Source organism: Zeus faber (genome assembly GCF_960531495.2).
Source record: "Zeus faber genome assembly, chromosome: 6".
In the NCBI taxonomy this organism is placed as follows: Eukaryota; Metazoa; Chordata; class Actinopteri; order Zeiformes; family Zeidae; genus Zeus; species Zeus faber.
In genome coordinates, this window is record NC_137201.1 from 17192837 (window position 1) to 17211944 (window position 19108).

General features: G+C 42.2%; 2 protein-coding genes across 3 annotated transcripts; both read left to right on the forward strand.

Annotated features, from left to right (window-relative positions):
• Positions 1 to 157: 157 nt before the first annotated feature.
• bmal2 (basic helix-loop-helix ARNT like 2) lies at positions 158 to 16449 on the forward strand. 2 transcript variants are annotated; one of them, XM_080001777.1, is made up of 18 exons: positions 158 to 231; positions 5868 to 5997; positions 6396 to 6449; positions 6553 to 6594; positions 6761 to 6918; positions 7209 to 7288; positions 7735 to 7827; positions 8217 to 8334; positions 8483 to 8629; positions 8831 to 9071; positions 10862 to 10968; positions 11547 to 11697; positions 11781 to 11851; positions 11948 to 12062; positions 12171 to 12261; positions 12343 to 12442; positions 12614 to 12761; positions 12976 to 16449. In XM_080001777.1, the coding sequence occupies exons 1-18, from the start codon at positions 174 to 176 to the stop codon at positions 12989 to 12991; spliced, it is 1920 nt and encodes a 639-aa protein (XP_079857903.1). In that variant the 5' UTR covers positions 158 to 173; the 3' UTR covers positions 12992 to 16449. The 2 variants fall into 2 exon arrangements, with proteins under 2 accessions (XP_079857903.1, XP_079857904.1); XM_080001778.1 differs by having other exon boundaries at positions 12614 to 16449.
• Positions 16450 to 16855: 406 nt separating this feature from the next.
• LOC307231939 (guanylyl cyclase inhibitory protein) lies at positions 16856 to 19064 on the forward strand (the record flags this gene model as incomplete). The annotated part of the gene is made up of 6 exons (XM_080002814.1): positions 16856 to 16926; positions 17374 to 17506; positions 17666 to 17815; positions 18028 to 18133; positions 18801 to 18909; positions 19037 to 19064. 6 exons carry the CDS (start codon positions 16856 to 16858, stop codon positions 19062 to 19064), a joined length of 597 nt encoding a protein of 198 aa, XP_079858940.1.
• Between the last annotated feature and the right edge of the window lie 44 nt (positions 19065 to 19108).

The following is a 19108-nucleotide window of genomic DNA, read 5'->3' on the forward strand; positions in this document are numbered from 1 at the left end:
GCTGCTTTACAGTCGCCTCGACAAAATAAGGCAATTACGCGGCCATCTGCCCCCGGCGGGCCGAGCCAGATCCACCGCGCTAACCCTCCACACACACCCACAGCCACCCCCTCCCCTCCGGTCCGCCGCTCCATTCATGCAGCGGAGCCCCGGGCCCCGCTCCGGCTGCGGCCATGTCGGCGAACGACGCTGCGGCTGGCGGCGGTGACGGAACTACAGGCGGACCGGCGGGTAAACTTCCAGCTACACACACACACACACACACACACACACACACATACATACATACACACACACACATACACACACACACACATACATACATACATACATACACACACCAGCAGGTCGGTGTCGTCTCACCGCGCATTTTTGTTGCTGGTTGTTTTTACTGTTGTTGTTTGGTTGTTGTTGTTTTTTTTATTGACGTGAGCCCGTGTGGATGTGCGCCGGCTCGGGGTCCGCAACTTTGCTGTTTACCGAAACTAGGTCAGTAGATCAGTGGAGCAAGCCCCTCCGCCGCGTTTTGCCCCGAGAACGTCATGTTTATGGCGGTAATTGGCGTCCGTGGCGGGTCCGGCAGAGCGTGTCTGAACATAAATGTCGTCTCGGAGCGACGCGTCGGCAAGGAAGTTCGCGCCAATGCGAATATTTTCCAGAGTACCGCCGGTTAGCTTAGCATGGCGCTATCCCGGGCTGACGGTTAGCTTAGCGTAGGCTGTCAGTGGTATGTGTACAGGCCCGCTTGCTTATAAAGTGACACATTTTGGTCGTCGGGTCGACAGACGTGGACATTCACACCCAGGCTGTAAACTGTCAATGATTTTACACTATTATCTGTTTACCGTCAGTGTTGATTTGACCGAACCGCGATGCAAACATGCTAACTGGGTTGGATTGGATAGTGGGTCAAATAAGCATCTGTCATTTATGTAACTGACGTTGACAGTCGCTGCAGTAGCATGCTGCGAAGAATGCCATTATTGTTCTTTAGTACACCTTTTGTTTTCGTCAATAATTACTCCTGATACAACCCCGATGTTTCAATCCAAAAATGGCAGGTCACAATAGCATGTTTTTTGTTGTTATTTACACTTTAAAACCTGCAATATTTATAAGCGCGGTCATGGCCAGAAAACAAACAAACAACAATACATTGATATATATATTTCTTTATTTAATAACATTGTGTGATATCATCACATTAAATGTTTCCTAATAGTGTAGTAGGACTGTTATATAAAATGTAGGTCAAACGGAAAATACAGTTGTTCACGACTCTTTTTTAAAATTTTTAATATATATAGTTTCTCCATTAAAAAAATAAATGCAACCATAACACATTTAAAAAAACAAAAAACTACAACTAATCACTAGTCTAACCCATGTTCACTGTTTTCTTATTTAAAAGGACAGGTCAAGGATACAGCTTTTAACAAGTTAATAATGGTCACTAACATTGACTGCCGTTTTAGGGTTTAACAAATATAATGTGCATTACGAAGGACGCCATGTTTACAAATGAAGCCGATTGGGAAACGCAACCAGTGTTTCTCATACATGGGCATAGAGACCAATTTGATTTGTTTTCTATGTTTGTTTTTTGTATCCGTCTGAACTAATAGATTAACTAGATTGAGGACCGTTTCCCATCGCTCTTCCCTTCCCTTCCCCGTTTTGGTCTATGCAGTGCACTGATTTCTTTCAGGACAACGCATGACTGGATATGCATTTGATCTATGTGAGTTAGAATGTTAATAACTCCATGAGCAAGAGCGCGTCACCTTAGCAAACAAAGGGTGAAATGAAGCACGGCAGAGGTCGAAAAGTTCCTACCTGGAATTGAAAGCAGAGAAACTTCTGTCTTGTGTGCAAACAAAGCAAATACTTCTACTAAAGAGGTTATTAAGACCTGAAAAATTATCTTTTTTCCCCCCTAATATCATTCAAGCCTAATTTCCATGATTAACACTGTACAATAAGCAACTGCAAAAACTAAAATGTGCAGCCGAATAAATGGTATGGAGCACTTCCAAAAGTATTATTCTCCTTTTTTCGATGATTTGTAGACACTAATTGACACAAAAACAAAGCCAGCCACAACATAATCTCATTAGTGGTGATTAAAATGCACCATGTATTGCTGTTGACACTTATGCTATATTTCTTCATTTTACTGTTATTTGTTGGGATTCTTTTTTCTTTTGTTTTAGAACGATTCAATGATTTGAGAGGGTTTGTGCTTTTCTGAGCTAAATTTGGCATTTACATTAAATTCACAGTAGACTTTACCAAGTCTTCAGAACACGTTGAAATGTTTTAACAGTTTCATGGCACTTGTGAGCTTCCGATTATTTGGGCCAGGTTTTTTGGTGTATTTAACAGTTGGGGAGCAGTGTTAGTGTCTGTCAGTACAGTCGGTGTCTGTACTGTACATTCTCATGAAGGTAACCTATTAGCATTAACCTGCAGAGTTGGGGTAGAGAATGGTGTACATTTTTGTTTATGCATTCTTTATTTAGCCAGGGCAGGGATAGCTCTTCTTCCCAGGGTGTCTTGGTCAAGACGGCTGCAAAAATGCCAAATGTTTTCACATGGAGAAATTACTTCACGTGGTCATTTTGTTCAGTGCTATTGCTTAACAGTGCAGGGGAACCGTTTTGGCCTGACCCCTATATCTGAATGGCCCAATTAGGTGGTTCACTAACTAAAGGTACGGTCACACCGCCGGCGCACATGTGCTGCAAAGCGACAGGCTGCAATGCATTTCAAATGGAGTTCGGCTTCATCCGGCTGCAGATGGCGGAGCTAGGTTTGGCAACGAGCTCACAGCCTCACGGCCTCATGGCGACAAGGAAAGTTGAGCAAATTTTAACTTACTGCAAATAGCGATGCCCGGCGACGGCCAATATTTTTTTTTATGGAAAACGCTCCTTAATCTATCGATTTAAAGAGAAAAGAAGAAAAAAAAAAAAAAAAAAAAGGAACTCATCATTTTATGTTTCTCCAACAAGGACAATTCTTTATTTTAAGGGACTGATGGCAAGATTATTTACGTAATTTCTTCGAGAGGTAATTTATTTTGCTACGTAAACAGCGCCACCAATGTTTGGTGCGCCCCCAACAGCCAGTGGATTTTGAGTCCATAGAAGCCAGGGGCGCAGAGACCTGACGATGACACGAGAGCGACTTGTCTTCATGCTGCAGCCCCGTCGCTGGCGGTGTGACCGTATCTTAATGCCTATGAAAGGGGAAACATTTGGAGTAGAGATGCACCGATCCACTGTTTTTCAGATCCAATGTGATTCCGATACATACACTGATCAGCCACAACATTGAAACCACTGACAGGTGACATGAATAACATTCCTCATCTCGTTCCAATGACACCTGTCAAGGGGTGGGATATATGAGGCAGCAAGTGAACAGTCAGTTCTTGAAGTTGATATGTTGGAAGCGGGAAAAGTAGGCAAGCGTAAGGATCTGAGCAACTTTGATAAAGGCCAAATTGTGATGCTAGACAACTTGGTCAGAGCATCTCCAAAGCAGCAGGTCTTGTAGGGTGTTTCCAGAATGCAGTGTAGTACCTAGTACCTAAAAGTGGTCCAAGGAAGGACAACCGGTCGACCAGCAACAGGGTCATGGGTGCCCATGGGCTTATTGACCATGGAGCAATGGAAGAAGGTGGCCTGGTCTGATGAATCATGTTTCCTTCTACATCATGTGGATGGCCGGTGTTCGGGTCAGATTAGATCAAGCATCTGTGGGATGTGCTGGAACAACAAGCCTGATCCATGGAAGCCTCACTTCCCCCCCACATCAATTTTTTTTACTGGCATGGGGGAGCCATGAAATGTTTTGAGTGTGGGGAGCACAGCAGAGAACCCCCACACTCCCCTCTGGTCTCTGAGCCATTCCAGAATCCCCGCCTCTGAAGCACCGGTCCTTCAGAGATCCAGTATAGATATATGAACGATCCTGTTTTGAACGACTCTTTTGTAGGAACAGTCTCACTGGGTGATGAGCCGTTTTTTTGGCCACTTTTGCAGTTTTATGTAATTGTTCGTTTAAGTTGCGGTCTACTCTTTTACCTGTCTACTCTACACCCCCCCCACTGGCACCATGACACGCCCCTTTTCCGGCGTTTTCGTGACCTAACACGTGACACATTAGAAAAACAAATGCACAAAACTGCATTCCATGCCTTGACAGGTCAGAGCTGTTTTGGTGGCACAATATTAGTGGTTATTAGTGGTGGTTTTAATGTTGTGGCTGTATGTGCCGATACGGTACTGATTCCGATAACAGAGCTCTTTTTTCTTGTTCTTGTTGTTAGTATTATGTGTAAGGTTACATGACATACATACATCAACGTCACCGGTGTATTGGAACGGTCGTGGAGAAGGGTCGGGGGGACTTCAATCAGTGACTGTTTGCCTAACTCCAACTGCCAGTTCGTATTCTCAAATTGCGCTTTACAGGTTAATTATTTTCCGAGTTGAGTTCTCAAGGAGGCAGACCATTAAATTAGCGGACATTAGTGGCCGTTCATGGTCCAGCGCAAGCTACGGAATGGAACTTGGAATCGGCACGTGGATTGCGACATCAGTCTGATATCCGATGAGTGAATGACGTCAGTATCAGCACCCAATATTGATATTGGGTTGGATCCGTCCCATCTCTAATTCGAAGCACATCTAAAACAACAAACGTTTGTATTATTTACCATAATGACCCTGTCCTTACATCAATCTCTTATGAGACTGGGCCAGGCCTGTCACCTGAATGGAACTAATTCTCATTCAGGGCTCGAGAGCGTGCGGGGATGAATGAGTAAGGGATTGTGGCACACGTTTGGCAGACTGGTGAGTGTGCCTGGCCTGCTCATGTAGTTCCCTTTTGCAAAAACCCTGTAATCCCATGGATCTTCACTGGAGAAAGCAGGATTAAAAATCACGTTGTTGATCTTTTAATGGCTATTTGGGTCACAGAGACCAAAAAAAAAAGGGTGCCATGGAGATGCATTTAGATGGCTCGTGTGGCTGTCTCCTGCTACACACATAAACAAACTTCTTGTTTGAAATGTGAGGAATCAGGGCGGCAGAAGTAGTTACCACCCTATATATATAGTAAGTGATTTGTAAACTTCTATCCGTATTTCAATTTGCAGGTAGGCCAAATGTGTATGTAGAAACACTGGTGATGCACCAAAACGTAAGCTCCTTGCATTGTGCTGAAAAGTAATTTGTGCAAATACTAATTTGCTGTATCTGTTATGTCATTGTTTATGCACAGAGCCATTAGAAATTTATCCAAGATAGGACGTCATGATTAGGCAGCGTGACAGGAGTACTAGCAGCTATTTAAGTAGTACCTACAACCCAAAAGAAGCTCTCCCTATTAAGCGGGACAAGTTTATGTCACATATTTCTCAAGTAACAGTGATGTAAGTTACAGTAAACATGACAAGAATATATGATTTGTCTACAGTAAGTTACAATCTACGACTAAAATGGGCTTAGTCCCAACCTAATTCTAATGCTTAAAATGACAGACAAATAATATGATTGGAAATTACAATCTGTAAAATTATTATTCATGAATTATTAAATTGATTAATCATTTATTTGTCGTGTATTGCTGTCAAATCAATTGTTTTTTGTATTGACGGATCAAGATTGGTGGAGTTACAAAAATGAGTGCCAACTGTGTCTGTGTTTTTGGATTGTGCTGGGACAGACGAAGTCCACTATCCTGCCTGTAAACACTATAGCAGCAGTGCGGAGTGGAGAACATGAATGCGATACTACATCAGCTCAGAACACTTTCATCCCTAGTTAAAGCCCATCCTTTGTGTTTTATTTCAGAAGATGTCCTAGAGGAGGAGAACCAAAGCCATTCTGTGTCTCTGCCTATCTTAATGAGTCCAACCATAGTCGCTGACATGTCCTCAAGCATGGAGATTCCTAGGAAGCGCAAGGGCAGCATGGACAACATGTAAGTAGGCGACGGTGTGTGCACATGTATTAAACCAACAAATATTAAACCATAGTATCTCAGCCATAAAGACAGGGCAGACTTAAGCAAATCATTTAAGATATGGGTATGTCAGTTGCTTTGGTCCCACCAAAATATTAGCATTGACTAGAAAAGTGTAAGCTGGTTCATCCATCTTTTCCACAACACCCTCTCTCGTGGTAAAAGATGGTAACACCAATATCGACACCGGTCCACCATGATAAGCCTAGTGTTCAAGAGAATACAGTTCTTCAGTTGGTAAAGATATGATTTTGTAAATCATTAGTCATGATGTTGGTTGTAAATCATTGTAAATTGCACTTTTTTTTTTTTTTTTTTTTTTAACCAACCTGATGACCATGTGTTTTTTATCCCAGGGACACAAAGTCAGTCTCCATTCTTGACATGGATATGGAAGATGACCAAGACAGGTACAGTACCAGTCAATGACTTGAACCATATGTATTGTATCGTCATCTGCCTTATGACACAGTTCAGCCGTTGTTATACTTGTTTGTGTGTCTTTGTTTTTAGGTCAGAGGGAGAGGATCACCATGTCAAGATAAAATGCTTCAGGTAAAGTTGGACTTTAATTACGTCACCACAGCTTCTGCTTTTTCAGTCATTTTTTCTTTCAAAAAGATGTGTATGCTACTCTTATATAATGGCATAGCTTCTATGAAGTAGCTACTTTAAAATAATGTTGGGTGTTTTTTGTATATTTTCCTTTGTATATCTGCAGGGAGCCCCATAGTCAGATTGAAAAGCGGCGAAGAGACAAGATGAACAATCTGATCGATGAGTTGTCGGCCATGATCCCAACCTGTAACCCCATGTCTCGCAAGCTGGACAAACTTACAGTGCTTCGAATGGCTGTGCAGCATCTCAAATCTCTAAAAGGTACCACACTTGCCCGTCAGACATGAGTAATGATGCATGTCTATGTTTTCACTTTCTCCAGTGAAAAATGTATTGGGAAAAAATTGGCATCGTTTCTACGATCATTGTGTAATTTTCAGAGACGGCGCTATTATTCGTATCGAAAAGATGAAACACTCAATCAGATCAGGAACTTTTGTCTGACAGCGCACTTAAGTTTTATTAGTTAGTTGTTTTGTTAAGCAAAAAAACGAACCTTTTTTTTTACTAACCTTTGTAAACGAACTGAATCCTTTGTCGCCGTTCCCCAGGTTCATCTACTTCTTTTTCTGAAGCAAGCTACAAACCTTCGTTCCTTCCTGATGAAGAACTCAAACAGCTTGTCCTCAAGGTAAACTGGTCATGGTAGAAACGCATGGCAACAAAACGCAGACGACCTGATGGATGTTTTTATTGCTTTGCAAAAATGCCATCATCAGATTAATCTAATAAAATGAGCAGCTAGAATTGCCAAAGCCATGACATGAGACCTCTTTGTAGTAACTGTCAAGGCCATGTGTTCTTAGAGGACCGTACCGCTTTTAGCCTGGTATAATAACCAGCACACATATTTTACATAATCCCTGACCATCCTGATCTATAGCTTTCTCAATTTTTTCCACTTTCCTATCTATAAAGTACATAAAGTAGATGCATGTGGCTTCTGTGTAGCTTGGTTGTAGATTAAAATGTAAGTGATCTCTCGTGGCACTCAATACGTAGACGTGTTGTAACGTGTTTGGTGTAGCCGGGCCATAACAATCCGTTTGTTTTTCCCCAAATGTCTTTCCTCTGCAGGCTGTGGAGGGTTTCCTCTTCGTTGTGGGCTGTGATCGTGGAAAGATAGTCTTTGTCTCAGAGTCGGTTATAAAGATGCTGAACTATAGTCGGGTAACATCTCTTCTCTTAGTTGTTGTATATTAGTAAATTCAATGGCTTGGGATCATTTTTAATGATCTGAGTCGAGTACCCCCAGAAATGTAACTACTCAATAACCACAGTTAGTACTCACACGTGCACGATACTAACTGGAATATAATAGAATAGTTAATCCTAGTGTCCTGACTTGAATTGTTTATTATTCAGATTTCTCTTTGAGTCATTTGCCTCGAGCACGCAGGGTGTGATAGAGCTGACATCCTGTGTGTAATAATTGGTGCACCATGTTATCTTTTTTTCATAAACTGGTGTTGAATTAGGTCGGAATGTTTTCATCAGAAAGACATATTTTATTGATATGTTGATTTTGGGTGGGACTGATGAGCGGTTTTTCCCAACAGGCCGAGCTCATTGGACAGAGTTTGTTTGACTACATCCATCCCAAAGACATTGGGAAAGTAAAGGAGCAACTTTCAGCTTCTGAGTCATATCCCCGTGAGCGACTTATAGACGCTAAAAGTAAGTTGTGTGTGTGTGTGTGTGTGTGTGTGTGTGTGTGTGTGTGTGTGTGTGTGTGTGTGTGTGTGTGTGTGTGTGTGTGTGTGTGTGTGTGTGTGTGTGTGTGTGTGTGTGTGAGAGAGATATAACACTCCTGCTTTGTCACCAGCTGGTCTACAGGTCCAGGCTGACCTTCCCGTTGGCACAGCCAGGCTGTGTTCCGGTGCACGGCGCTCCTTTTTCTGTCGCATGAAGTACAATAAGATATCTGTGAAAGTGGAGGAGGAGTTCCAGGCTACTACGTCCAAAAAGAAAGGTGGGAGTATATATTGTGGCTGTACAGCATACTGTGCAAAATCCTCAATCCAGTTTTGTCGTGTTCATCCAAAGTCAAAAAGATCCAAACCGCCCCTAGGTCTGCGTGGGGGAACACGGAGGATGGTGTTTGACTCCAGTTTATTATGGAAGGAGCTGATATAAATGGTGCCACAAGTTTAGTCTTCTCACGTGTCTGCAGAGACCCAGAAGTACTGCACAGTCCACTGCACGGGCTACATGAGAAGCTGGCCCACCAGCCAGCTGGGAGCGGAGGGGGAGGCTGATGCAGACAAGGACAGCTCACACTTCAGCTGCCTGGTGGCGATGGGGCGTGTCCACTCCAACACGACGCCCCAAGTTAACGGGGAGGTCCCCGTCAAACCTACAGAGTTCATCACACGCTACGCCATGGACGGGAAGTTCACCTTTGTTGATCAAAGGTAGCCATCATCTTGTTTATCTATACAAATGTTTTTTTGTTGTTTTTTTTTTTCCTGTGAGATTGTAATGTGTTAAGGTTAAAAAGAGTATGTTAGTGTTATGGGTGTGTATTTAGAGCTTGAGAAGACGATAGCCCCTTTAACACAGGCGGGAATGTTGCCTTTATTCTGCCTTGCCGGTCTGTGTAAAAGGTACGAAGATGGAATGGGGGGAGAATTGTCGATCCGCCTCTGAGCCGGCAGCAGAGATAGTCACAGAGGCGAAACAGGGTGGAAACACTGTCTGTGTAAAAGGCACAGCTGGCGTTTGGTCGGTTGGTCGCAGGAAAAGAGAACTCGATTCAGGAGCTCGGCCTTGTCAAAATGAACCTTAAAACCTATTAGGGCTGCAGATATTCCTGTATAAGCCCATTCAAATTAGTATGCTTTATTATTTTTAATATTTGAATATACAGTGCTACTTTGACTTAATCCGTTCCGTGACAGAGCTTGTAATTCAATCTGCTCATATAGCAAATCAATTTTCCCCATTGAAATTCATTGAAATACCATGAATCTGTTCCAGCCCCTAAAAAAAACACCCCAATTTTTTTTTGTTGCGTGTTTTTAAATAAGAAAAATGTATTTATAAATAACAAATATTGTATAAAAAAATAATAAAACATAATAAAAGAGAATGTCGAAGAGAATCGCTCATGTTTTTCTATGATTTCATGCTTTAATTCAATCGACATCATCCGCTTCTTCTCAGCACTTACCTTCTAAGGACCCATGGTTAGAAAAAATTAATTGGCAAAATAACTGCACAAAAAGCACAAAACGCGAGCACGAAACACAAAAGAGCGGTCAGGTTACCACGTGAAGTGAACAAGTGAGATGCAGGATGCTGGCCGATTTCGCTCGCCACGCCCACCAGCGGCGGCGTACCTGAAGCTCGCTCCTCGTAACTCACATTTTTGCTTGCAAATCAATACAAAAAAATCTACGGAACAACGTCTCGTAACTCGGAATACTCGTATGTAAGTGCACTCGTAAATCAAGGTACCACTGTATTCAAATTTTTAACACTCAATTTTAGAACGGTGGGTCGTTACGCACACAATTCCGCTGCAGCTCTGCAGCAGATTCACAAATTTCCCTCTTTAGGGAGAAGTTCCCACATGGAGAAACAGTCCCAAAAAACGCCATTATGCCGCCTTTGTTTGGTTCAGTGTAAAAGAGTAAAGCCGAGTCAGGGACGGATCTTCTTTCCGGCGGTGTTGCAGGATCTCTGTATAAAAGTGGCTAACCTGTCACTGTGCCTTGTATGTCCCCTATGATTCTCAGGTAGCGGACAAACCTGTTGCTGGGTGCAGTAAAGACCCACAGGCAGCACACAGCCCAATTCGTAATATATACAGTACATTATGCATATATACATATAAATGTAGAATTTGTATTATACTTGCGAGTCTCTTGTTTTAACTTGCCTCAAGAAAAATCTTGAAAGTCATTTTGAAATATGGTACTTTTAAAAAGGTTCAGAGGGAAATTTCACTAAATATGTTGTAGACCAAAAGAGATCATGTGTCAAGAGATGTTTTCTTTACCATATGTTCGGTTTATTTTTTAAGGGGCATGACATGGAGATTCAATCCTAAAGTTAAATCTTGGCCATCCTTAATTCCTTTTTTTTTTTTTTTTTTTTTTTTCTTTTTTTTTTTGTAGCGCTATGCAATCCACGGTACACACAACAGTGCATCTGAAAAATGTATCTGAATGCTTTTCAATACTCATCTTTGGTTTCACAGAGCGACAACAATTCTGGGATATCTACCCCAAGAATTGCTTGGGACATCCTGTTATGAGTATTTCCATCAAGATGATTTGGCGCATTTAGCTGATGGACATCGAAAAGGTAAGTTCCAATGCTCTTGTGTCCTTATAATGTTTCCGTTCCCCCAGTCTTTCATCTATCTGAGGAAATCTATCTGAAGTGTGTCCGACTTAAATCCTCAAACAATATTTACTTTATTCATCCTTACAGGTCTTTTAACTTGGCTTTAACGTTAAAACTTGCACTCTAAAAAAATGGAACCTGCCATAATGTTTTTTTAGATTATGAATTGTAGTTATTGAAAATATATTTTGGTTTTTTTTGTAGAAAAATACAAAAGTAAATAAAAATGTAAGACAATCCTTGCAGAAACCATGATATTGAAAGACGGGTGGATTTTGGTTTTGAGACCAGATCTTTGACTACCTCTGTCACAAATTGAGGAGACTGCAAGCCTTCATATATTCCTCTCTATCTCTGAGATTAAATCCCAGAGGATTTTTATCGTGTAGGAAATCTCCCCACAAGTTCCTCTGTATGTGTATACCCTAAGATAAGGATGTTAAAGACACCCGTTGAAGGGTTGTGATGTTGTGGTTTCTGAAACCTCTTACGCGAATGTGCAGTGTAACTTGGACTCTCCTCTCTTTCCCCCACAGTACTGCGGAGTAAAGAGAAAATAGAGACAAATTGCTATAAGTTCAAAACAAAATATGGGTCTTTTGTCACTCTACAAAGTCAGTGGTTTAGTTTTGTAAATCCATGGACCAAAGAAGTAGAATACATAGTGTCAACCAATACAGTCTTATCGTGAGTACCGCATTCACACCGATGTCAATTCTGTTGCTGCCTCACATGCATTCTATGTCTCACGCTGCTTTTCTGGTGCCCAGGCATGACCTTAGTCGCACAAGCCAGCGAGGAAACAAGTCGGAACAGTCTTGTAGTTCCAAGGCTTCTGAAGGTCAGTTGCTGTTGAGTGATGTGTTTTAGGTATTGTATCGTGCTACATAATGGAGGCCATTTCTCCCTGTGACTCATGCCTTGCTCTCTTTTTTAGATGACGCGAAGAAGGCCCTTCCAATAATGCCCGGAATCTCCAGCAACCCGACTTCTATGATTTATGCCGGAAGCATAGGGACCCAGATTGCAAACGAGCTGATGGACTTTAACAGGTGGGCTTTTGCGCGTCAGTTTTACTCTTTAATGTGCCGCGGTGTAGTGTTTGAATAATATTCTCTAGATCGGACTGATTATTAGCGTGAAATTTGTTGCTGCTCCAGGATGAACTCGTCACCTTCCAGTGGCAACGTCAGCCCGTTCAGCCTGCTGCAGGAGAAATCTCCACAAGCTCACAATCACGCCAGCAGCAACGTAAGTCATCTCGTGCGCCTGTCCATGCCAGTGGACCTATCTGCCGTTTTGTCGTTGATTTGTTCGTATTGGCCGCACCAGGTGCCAAATGGAGAGGTGGTGGACATGGAGGTGACTGGGAAATCCAGTTCTGAAGACGAGCCTCAGGGAGCATCGCTCTCAGGGGGAGAATCACTTATGGGTACAATCTCTTCAACGCCACTCACTCTGTCAAACAGCAAATGAAAATAGTATTTGTAGGACTGACAACTCGTGGTACAAAAGATCTGATCCTCCAAAAAACGATTTGAGGATTTTGGTGTCCAACTTATTTTATTTTAATGTTCCCTCTTTCCTTTATTTCTATCTCTAGGCGAAAATCCGCAGCTTGACTTGGACAGTGTGGTGGGGCCTGGCCTGGGCAGCCTTAGTAATGACGAGGCGGCCATGGCGGTGATCATGAGCCTCCTGGAGACGGACGCAAACCTGGGCGAGGGCGTTGACTTTGAGGAGATGCACTGGTCTCTATAGAAGCACAAACCTGTCTCGCAGTGTCGCTCTGACGAATACTCTGAAACTCTTAGCGTTTTCAAGCTGCCGGGTTCAACCTTTTTAAAGACGTTTTTTATTTATAAGTTATCTCCTTGATATAAGCTGTGTAATATTCAGGTGACTGCTGTCAAAGGTAGCAGGAGCCATGTCAATAAGTGACACCTGCTTCCCCACTTCCTGTAGGAGGATGTGCCTCTGAGGCCTTACAGCCGTCTGCGTGTCCTGGAGGCCTATCGCTGCGATCCCAGAACTACCATCTCCTCCGTCTCTCCCTTGGGGCCAAAAATTAGAACCTACGACCACTAATGACTGTACAATTACTTGTGATTCGTTGTTCTGCTCCTCTCGGTCAGTCTGCACTTGAAGAAAGGATGGGAGTGAGGCAGACAATAAATGCACTGAAAAGAAGTAATTTGGTGGGAGAAGAAAAGTCATTCGATCACGTAAGTGAAAAGAAGACACCAAGGCAAGCAGCATGCAGATCTGACGAGATCAAGCCAGAAACGCAACTGACCACACTTCCATCACCTCTGACTGAGCTGGCAAGCAGTGAGCCACTCAGCTTTTCTGTTGACTGAGTCAATATCTTTGTGCTTTCAATAATATTAATTAATAATTGTCTCACAACTTCTCTGGTAAACAGCACCTGGACATCTTCAGGTCTTGTGAAACTGACAAGGATCATTCACTTCACTTGGACATCTCAGATTTTCGTTTCCCATTTATAATTCATGAGCAGTCACTCTCCGGTATTGGGATCCTTGGATTTCTTTCCTCCAACCCATTGGAAAAACAGACTTTCTTTACCCATCTTTAAAAAAGAAAAAATAATTAACGTTATCACCAGCTCCCATAGATCGGCCCATTTTTGTAGGCGAGTCCCATTTTTATGTGTCTGAGATTAAGATTTGGTAAGCAGAAAACTTGCCCATTCCACATGTTGTGTTTTCTGGATCAGAGAACGGCAGAGCTGATTACTCGGGGGGGCAAAATTAACACAACTAACTCGTGTTCTCACCCATTGATTTCTATAGTAGCAGTGTTTTGTCCCTCCATGTTAGGCTTTTAAATCATTGCATACATGATGGACTTTAAAAATGGTGGAACTGGTATCATTTTTTTCATTTTTTACATGTTTTTCCACGCTTGTTTTTTTCCAGATTTATATTTCATTTGCAGATTCGATGTTGTCATGAAAAAGTTTTTGGTTTTTTTTCTCCTCCATGTACTATTATGCACTGATAGTCTCAAGGCTTTTCACATGGTTCATATGCTCGTCAGAAGCATGCCCCGTCGTCACACACGAGTTGTTTAAGAGATTAAGCTATGCAGGGATGACATTCCAGATATTCTAGACTTTCAGCGGTTTCTCTTTGTCTCAGTGTTTTTTGTGACTAATGTGCCATGCCTGGCTCAAAATACTCCAAAGGGTGTGTAGTGGTTCAATAAACGCCAACCATTGTGGCGGCAGTAAGCAGCGTTATGCACTGTACAGTGACTTATTTCACCGGATGGCACTCCTTGGGCATGGGAGCCAGCAAGTCTGTGAAATGTACTGGCGCAGTGATCAGATGGGAAGAGAACCCGTATAACCACGGCACATAGTAGATCTCTGCAGTAGTGGAAATACTGTAAACTCACTTGGCAAGAAATGTCGTTGAGCATAGACGTTAACTCATACAGTAATGTTTAACCCATTCCCACAATTGCAGGAATACGTTTTAAACTCGAAAAAGCCATTATTTTTTACTTATGGCTTGCATTCCAGGGTTGTAAGGATGACTGAAGACCCTGTAGCCCAGTGTTAAGGTGGCTCCCAACCAGATGGCCTTTGTGGGAAGATGTGTGGTGAACAAACTGAATTACCAAAGTTGTAAGTAAGCAGCAGTTTTCTTTAATGGTTACTTTTCATCTTGCTTAAATTATTGCTGATGCCAAATATAGTAACAATGTTCAAGTACACATTGCTTTGACTTGTGGGTGCTATCCATGTTGGCTGAGCAGTTAAAAAAAAAAAAAAAAAAAAAAAAAAATAACAGTGCGTGTCCTTTACATGGTAGGGCTTTTTTAAATTGTGTCCGAATTGCAAAAGTTCTCAACAATCTGACATCATAGTCTGCAGCCTTTGATAAAATTGTATATGAAAATTATCCACATGAACCATACAACTGCTACAGCTTACTCATATTAAAGTGTGGTGGTAGGCACGCAATCATTTCGGTTCGATTCCTCTGCGCTACTCATCCAGTCACATTTTGTTCACCAAAATCTATTGTACATTTTTGTCCGGTGAAGTGAAATGCAATGTTTTGTACGTGAGTACTGTCTTATGAAACATCAGGAAATTGTGTTATTTCATGACTTGAAATCTGCCTCCAAGTTGGATAACTACGGCGTCTTCAATCGCTAATTTGTGTATAGCGTCTAATTTCAGATGTGACCTGCACGTTGTCCTTGTACTTCTGTTCAAACATCTGCCCGGGTCTATGCATGTGAGCAGTGTCGTGCGGAGCTCTTTGAGCATCCTCTATCCGCACCGCTTCAACTCCAGTGTTCCAACGAGGTCTTTTCAGCATTATCCAGTGCGTTGTGAATCATAAACTCCACTTTCTGAATTTGTGCTCGGAAAAACTGCGACCCACTGGACGGAGGCGCAGAGGACTGTTGCTGCCCGTTTCGGATGTGCCTTTCGACATGTCTGCACAGACATCGAGCCGTTCCGTGAAAGACAGTGGGCCATAACTGTGTTGAGGGATAGATCTGCGTTTGATTAGTGTGTGGTCGGATCAGTCAGGCGGTTTTACTATACCACGTGATGTTTCGCCGACACGTCGAGAGTCCTGTTTAGATTTTTAAAACTGGGCTAAAGGTATCATCATCATCATCAGTGCTTGCCACTTAAGCGGACAAACAGCACTGAAACGATGTGTCATAGACACAGACAGATCCTTTAAAAGGTAAAGTATTTGTTTGTTGTAATGTTTTCTTGCTAAATCATTGTACCGTATTTGTGAGTTCCCCAGAATAATAAGACTGTTAAAGACTGAGGCTGGCTGAGTGAACGCCATCAGCCCACGCTGGTCATCATATGCTGGCCTCCAGTCACTGAATTTGAGTTCTTTGTTTTTGTCATGATTATACAGCCTAAGCATTGTAGATTTTGTGATCTGTAGGGAATATTTTTGTTTCATATTTCATAATGCTTTGCCGGTTTGTTATTACATTGCATGCAGCTTTTCTTTTTTTTTTTTTTTTCTTCTTTTTTTTTTTTTCATCTTTGTTTTTCTGCTTTTGGGTTTGATGGATTTAAAGTGTTTGCCTTGTGAGGCGTCTGGTGAGTATGTGTGTGTGTGTGTGTGTGTGTGTGTGTGTGTGTGCGCGCGATACAGTATGTATATCCTTTAAAAAGCCTGCAACTGTAACTTAGTTACAGGGAGATCGCTATTGATGGCTGTGTCTTCTGTGCCCGCTAGTTAGGTAGGTTTATTTGTTTGTTTTAACAAAAATCTTTTATTATTTTTTTTTGTTCATGAGATGAAGCACTTACTGTATATGTCCATGGCATTGATGCTGCTACTATTATGTCTGAGTTTTGGCAAAGAAGACACATCTGTCTAGACTGTCATGTAAGTTCTGAATAAACATTAGTTTACTGAACTCCCACGGTGCATCTTTTGGAAAGTGAGTGCCGTCATATGAATTTTAAATTTAGGCTTGAAAAACTGCAATATTCCGAATCGGCTTTGCAAGCTCATCCCTCTCTGTAATCTCCGGCGGAAGTTTACCTTTCACCATCCTTGACCTTCTTTAATCCACGTGCCTGGTCTTGAGCTAACCAGATCAAGATGCGGTTGCCATGTCTGCGCCTGCTGTCTCAGTAATTACATTGGCATTCACCTGCCCTCATTTGTACCCTTACCTTTTCCCCTAACACAAGGAGATTACATCCAACTAATTTGCCAAATGTGATAAGTTCATGGTAAGTGCAATGGAAAGTAGTCGGGCATAAGCCGGGATTTGCTGTGAATATATTGACAGTGTTGAGATGAGAGGTGTGTAGAGAATGGGACAAGCTGCTACTATGCCTGGTCGAAGAGGAGAGTCCTGTGTTAGAGAACATTATGAATGGTTCAGGTAAGGTTGTGTTTTGTCTTGTCTTCAGAGTCAATTATAATAGATGCATTTTCCTTATGGGTTTGACTCCATTAGCTGCAGGGCGCACGGCAGGCCTGCTGAAATTCAGCACGGTTAACTTAGGAAGGTTTTAAGGAGCGTAAATACTGACAATGAATACATGTTTCTTTAATAATTAACCAACATCCTTTACACAAAGCAATAATTATTCTCTGCAGCTCACTCATCTGCTCAACAGTATTGATCAGCCAATTTGACAAATGTTATTCGGTTCTGTCTTAGATCCATCAAGGAACACTGCCACTAATTAAATGTGCTGTCATATAAGTTGTCAATTGATTATTTTAGGAAACCATCTATGCAGTCTTGTGCAAAGGTATAAACAGGTGTCCAGGCCTGCATCATATCTACAGCTGTCATTTTTATTTTATTTTTTTTAAATTATAGAATATTCATAAATAAATGCCCAAGTGGACTGATCACTCTGCATGAGTTCCAAAGACATTTTTGCAACGGAACAGTGGGCAATGACTCCGCCGAGTATGCAGAACAAATATTTCGGACACTCGACAATAATAAGGTGGGTGATGAGTGTTGTAGGTGTTTTCAATATATCAAACAATATGCCCTGATACCACCACAGCACTTAGTTCCATAACACACGAATTTGTTACAAATAAATTGCTGTGCTTGTAAATGTGCTTGAGGAAAAGATGCTAAGGTGGGTGGTTTCCTCCAGGACGGGGTGGTGGATTTCAGGGAGTATGTCATCGCCATCAGCATGCTCACCGAAGGCTCCTCGGAGGAAAAACTGCGCTGGTCGTTCAAGCTCTACGACAAAGACCGAGACGGAGTCATCACTCGGGAAGAGATGTTGGAGATCATGCAGGTGAGCGCGCTGTGCTTTGCTCCACACACCCCGGAAGGCCTGGATAGCATTCCTCCACCACAGTTGGATTTATAAAAGCATTTTCAAATCAACGCGTATATGCTGTTTGCAGTATGATTACTGGATGTAACCATAATGACCTTTTTTTTTTTATTATAATTTTTTTTAAATCTACAGACGTTTACATTTTTCCGCTTCCTTTCTTTTTGCAGGCAGTTTATAAGATGAGTATAGCGACCGCCATGACCAAGCTTAACCCTCTAACCGCTGAAGAGTGCACCAACAGGATATTTTTGAGATTGGACAAAGACAATAACGGTGAGAGAGCAGAGGAGCAGGATGATCTCTTTCAACCTTGAGTCAAATTCATTCTTAAGCTTGCCGGTGTCTTCATAACAAGCCTCCTATGTGAAATACGGCGTCTCCTGGTTGCAATTATCGCACTACTATCTTTAGTTAAACTCTTTCCCATTTCTGTTCTGGGCCATGTCTTAGTGGCGTCCCTCCAATCAGCCTAGTGCGACTGTAACGCACGTTTTCTTATTCGATCAAGGTGGAGCCAGATGAAGGGAGGTTGTAGCCTCCACGTTGTAAAAGGGAAACATGATACAGGATAGATACAGCCGGTGTCTGTTGTTGAAACTTACCCTACGAAGTGATGGACTGATTTCCTTCCACAAATGAATAATAGCAATAATAATAAACTTAAAAGAAATTGTTTAATGTAAAACATTGTTAAATGTTTAATCTTATTTAAGGCTTTTCTATTTAAGATTTTTATACCTGAAGCTTTTGCCTTAATTCTGATCTTGCCCCTGATGTCTGTTTTTCCTTTTACAGTTTATTTACATAAAGCCTCTAGTTATAATAACAGAGAAACTGTGCATTGTGCAAATGTACAGTGCAAATAAAAAAATCTTCAGATTCCCTTGAATGCAATGCACACGCTGTTCCAGATCACCCCCTGACCCTCCTGTCTCCACAGCCATCATCAGCCTGGATGAGTTCATTGAGGGAGCGAGAGACGACGAGTGGATCAGAGAAATGCTGGAATGTGACCCCAGCACTGTGAAGATGGAGAGGCCTCCGAAGGGGTACGCTGCTCCGGGGCTGCACGCGGCACTCAGCTGAAGAGCGGCTTCCCATGTTCGGGGAGCCGCACGATAAAGCCACAGATGCTTGTGTTGAAAACGTGTTCCTTTTGTGATCTCTGGGCTACAGCTCTTCCAGTGCTTTTGCCTCGGGGTGAATTGAATCACACACCGACGGTAGCTGTCTTTGCAAGTGTACGAT

Bases quoted from the DNA above. Each gene is read 5' to 3' on its own strand.
- bmal2 (XM_080001777.1), top strand. From the start codon at position 174: ATGTCGGCGAACGACGCTGCGGCTGGCGGCGGTGACGGAACTACAGGC. The intron at 232-5,867 runs GTAAACTTCCAG...GTTTTATTTCAG, and splicing joins AACTACAGGCGGACCGGCGG to AAGATGTCCTAGAGGAGGAG. The intron at 6,919-7,208 runs GTACCACACTTG...GCCGTTCCCCAG, and splicing joins GCATCTCAAATCTCTAAAAG to GTTCATCTACTTCTTTTTCT.